The sequence below is a fragment of the Mytilus edulis genome, chromosome 4, assembly GCF_963676685.1.
Source record: "Mytilus edulis chromosome 4, xbMytEdul2.2, whole genome shotgun sequence".
Classification (NCBI taxonomy): domain Eukaryota; kingdom Metazoa; phylum Mollusca; class Bivalvia; order Mytilida; family Mytilidae; genus Mytilus; species Mytilus edulis.
The window spans coordinates 2,384,646-2,389,367 of NC_092347.1; the positions used below are offsets into that span (position 1 = coordinate 2,384,646).

Here is a 4,722-nt window from a genome sequence, read left to right on the forward strand (position 1 = left end):
TGTCTTCACTGATCGTGGAGTAAGAGCATGTCGTCACTGATCGTGGAGTAAGAGCATGTCGTCACTGATCGTGGAGTAAGAGCATGTCGTCACTGATCGTGGAGTAAGAGCATGTCGTCACTGATCGTGGAGTAAGAGCATGTCGTCACTGATCGTGGAGTAAGAGCATGTCTTCACTGATCGTGGAGTAAGAGCATGTCTTCACTGATCGTGGAGTAAGAGCATGTCTTCACTGATCGTGGAGCAAGAGCATGTCTTCACTGATCGTGGAGCAAGAGCATGTCTTCACTGATCGTGGAGCAAGAGCATGTCTTCACTGATCGTGGAGCAAGAGCATGTCTTCACTGATCGTGGAGTAAGAGCATGTCTTCACTGATCTTGGCGTAAGAGCATGTCTTCACTGATCTTGGAGTAAGAGCATGTCGTCACTGATCGTGGCGTAAGAGCATGTCGTCACTGATCGTGGAGTAAGAGCATGTCTTCACTGATCGTGGAGTAAGAGCATGTCATCTTGGAGTAAGAGCATGTCTTCACTGATCGTGGAGTAAGAGCATGTCTTCACTGATCGTGGAGTAAGAGCATGTCTTCACTGATCGTGGAGTAAGAGCATGTCTTCACTGATCTTGGAGTAAGAGCATGTCTTCACTGATCTTGGAGTAAGAGCATGTCTTCACTGATCGTGGAGTAAGAGCATGTCTTCACTGATCGATGAGTAAGAGCATGTCTTCACTGATCGTGGAGTAAGAGCATGTCTTCACTGATCTTGGAGTAAGAGCATGTCGTCACTGATCGTGGAGTAAGAGCATGTCTTCACTGATCGTGGAGTAAGAGCATGTCGTCACTGATCGTGGAGTAAGAGCATGTCTTCACTGATCGTGGCGTAAGAGCATGTCGTCACTGATCGTGGAGTAAGAGCATGTCGTCACTGATCGTGGAGTAAGAGCATGTCTTCACTGATCTTGGAGTAAGAGCATGTCTTCGCTATTAGGCAGCTCATATTCAGGACAGATTTAGACTGAAATTAAATGTAGCAAATATAAATCTACTATAAAACAGTTACACGTAAACTTTTAAAATATTTTTAATTCATGTGTATGATATTTAGATGTATTATCTTCATACGTTTTATCTTTTGCTTTTCTGTGTATTTTGATGTTGTAAAAACCTCATTTCATCCTTTTAGATTATTGCTTCAAATTATAACTTCACAATCCTATTTAGAAATAGAAATATTGTTTTTGGACAGATATTGGAATTTTGATATTTTTCTTTTATTCATTATCATAATTTTTACGTATCTAATAGGAATACAAGTAATTGAATTCTGAACTATCAATTTTCATCAATTCAAGATAATGATTTTCAAAATTTTTCATATTCAATTAATAAATTTGTTAATACAGATTAAATTCTTTACAATAACTATACTAGAGGGACGTTGAACAACAGTAAATAATCCAACAAACTTAAAAACATAAATGAATAAACAAATAAGGAGCTATAAAAGTCATTACTTTTCCCTTGGAATTGCACAAGTAGAATAATTACTTAACCCTTTCAAAATTAATCAGAATGCTATCTGCAGTAATAATTGAACAGGTTAATAAAATCTAGACACTTTAATGCAGAGAAGTCACTTTTGATGTCATAAGCATGTTAAAACTGACATAATTGAAACACGAGGAACAGCCAAAATGATATCTTTCAGCAACATTAAAATCTGATTAAAATACATCTTATAAAAAATATATTTTGGGGTAAAGCTATCTATTGTTAATATCTAGATAATGACATTACGCGTATGTTTTACGAGAATCCGTTACTTTGAATTGAATTCAAAAATTAACCTTCATATCAAAATTAAATTTTACCTTAGTGATAACTAAAAAGTCCACAGGTTATTCAAGAAAAACTTTTTTTCATGGTCTTATTAGCATCAAAAGTAATTATATGAAATGAATGCTTCCTTTTGTAATTTCATTGGAGTGTAATAGTGCGTCATACACAATGTGCTTCAGTCATTAATTTTACACCCTAATAAAAATACAAAAACAAAAACACTGAAGTTTCGTATTACGAAGTTCACAATGTAATTCTTCTGCTTTCTTAAATTATAAGATTTTACAGTAGAAGAAAGAAGTTATTTCATATAACATTTTAACAGAATTTGAAACACAATCGGTATCTTATTTTGAAATACATAGATCTTTGAAGTACCTCATAAAAAAAACTCTGTTGCCTGTTACTTCAACCCTTTTTACAAAATTCTGTTACAAATTAATGGGAAAAAAAGTTACTAAGACATCTGTTTGTCAAGTTTACAATTTATGAAGAGAACTCTCAAATGTCAGTTATTGTTTAAAATCATGTCAAAACCCATAAATTTACAAACATACTGACACTTTTCTATTTCCCATTTGTTATATCACTTATTTTAGAATTTTATATTTAGAATATTTATAACCAAGGATTACATTTTAATAGTATCTTCAACCACACATAATACAGAAATGAACAAAAGCCACCTGACGGTTAGATATCTGTTTTGGTCAATCAACAAATAGAAGAATTATTGAAAAAGAGCTGGTCAGTGATTTGAGATTTCCAGATCCATATTACACCATTATATTATTAACAGTGCTACAAACACAGCGTACTAGAGGCTCTCACTCAAAATTCAATGACGAAACTTAATGATGATACTTAAACAATTGAAATCATTGATGAACATGTCGCATTAAGGAATTGGATTGGATATTACTGGGTGTAAAAATTTCTACATGCGTAAAACTTATTAATCAGAGTGACGTATAATGATTGACAGACTCATATATAAGGAAAAAATCAAAGTTATGTTTGTAAAATCTTAAAATCATTTTATACAGAGAGGAAAAGTACATGATTCCAAACCAATTGTGAGAAATGTATAAAACTTTGAAAAATAATCGAATCTTGATCCAAGTTAGAAATATAGAATTTGGAAAACAAGTAAGATGCCAATACTTTTATAACTGGTAAGAAAATTTTTTGCATTTCAAGTTTAATGAACATTTTTATTATGAGAGAAACAACCATGTTTAGGGAAAATATAACGGAAAACATCACCATAACAACATCCATCATTCCTGAGATTGGAGGAGACCCACCAAGACGACCAACATTGCAAGAAATTCTTATGGCATATTCAGAATATGTCTGGGCAGTGAATCTCGGAACTTATGTTTTCCCCATTATAATAGGACTAGGAACAATTGGTAACGTTTTGAGTTTTCTCATTATGATCCGCAGAACCATGATTATAACTCCAACATGCTTTTACATGGCAATATTGGCCATCTCCGACACTACCATTCTGTACGTAGACTGTCTTAGGAAGTGGGTTTTCCTTATGTATGGGGAAGATGCCTGGAACATCAATACAGCAGCATGTCGGGCTTTCTATTATCTGAGTTATTCTTCATTTCACTATTCAGTATGGATTATTGTTGCAATGACTACAGAAAGATTTTTTGCAATTCGGTACCCACTAAAATTTTTGACGGTTGGAAGCATAAGAAAAACAAAAGTGGCGTGTCTTATTATTCTAATTTGTGTTTTGCTTCTCAATTGCCAGTTTACTTGGTCAGTGAAAATAACGGAGAAAGGAACGTGTGTGCCAGAAGAAAATTATGTAAACTTTCACAAAGACGTTATGCCTTGGATAGATGCCGTATTCTATTCATTTCTACCATTTGTAATATTAATCACATTTAATGTGTTAATTATTTGTTCCTTCAGAAAGGCCCACAGAAGACAGAAAACTCTCCATGGCAACCCTACTTCAAATAAATCTGCATCTCACAATCGCTCATCTATAAACCACAGAATGACAGCTATGTTGTTGTCAGTGACTTTTACTTTCATTATAATGACTGCTCCAAAGACAATTTTATTCTGTATAAGGAATGAAGTTTTCATGTTTCTTAAGTATAACACATATGACTTCCAAGAGATTGCACTGTACACGCTAATAACTCGAATTGCTGACTTGTGCATGTATACAAATCATGCAATTAATTTCTTTCTTTATTGTGTAAGTGGACAGAGATTCAGAAAAGAAATGAAACAGCTGTTTTTATGTCGCAAATCCCGCAGTGCAAGTCTGTCGCTATATTCATCAAAATTTCCGCCATCATCTCGTTACCAAACAATGCAGACAGTCAGCAGGGGATCATATGAAAATGACAATGGACTAGAATCCTATCACACAATGCGCACTGTCAGCAGTAATTTGGGATCAAACAATAATGAAAATTGCCAGGATGTTAATGAACAAAATGAACGTGAAAACAGCCTGTGAGTAAATCACATGTTATAAATCATTGTATCTAATCATTAAAATACACCATTATCTTAATCCATTTGACTTTTATTTCTTACAGTTTTGTTCAAATTGACATCTGGTGATTACAGCACATCATTAAAGACTGTTTCATACCTTTAATGTAGACAATAAAAAGTTTCATAGTTATTAATTTTGAATAATGACTTAATATTTCTGCATGACGTTTGGTGACAAGAGCCTAATAATACCCTTATAAATTGGTAAACAAACATTAGAGTAGTATAGAGGTTAAAAGCAAAAATGAAAGCTCCATATTATTCGATTGAAATTGTTATTTCGCCAACAGAGTTTGTTTTAAATTATATGTTATAGCTGTGAACATTTTTGGTTTAATGATA

General features: G+C 33.7%; 1 protein-coding gene across 1 annotated transcript; it reads left to right on the forward strand.

Annotated features, from left to right (window-relative positions):
• The first annotated feature begins 2,770 nt into the window (after nt 1-2,770).
• Nucleotides 2,771-4,385, forward strand: LOC139518357 (probable G-protein coupled receptor 139). The gene has a single exon (XM_071309912.1). The coding sequence runs from the start codon at nt 3,044-3,046 to the stop codon at nt 4,337-4,339; it is 1,296 nt and encodes a 431-aa protein (XP_071166013.1). The 5' UTR covers nt 2,771-3,043; the 3' UTR covers nt 4,340-4,385.
• Nucleotides 4,386-4,722: the final 337 nt, after the last annotated feature.

Bases quoted from the DNA above. Each gene is read 5' to 3' on its own strand.
- LOC139518357 (XM_071309912.1), top strand. From the start codon at position 3,044: ATGAACATTTTTATTATGAGAGAAACAACCATGTTTAGGGAAAATATA.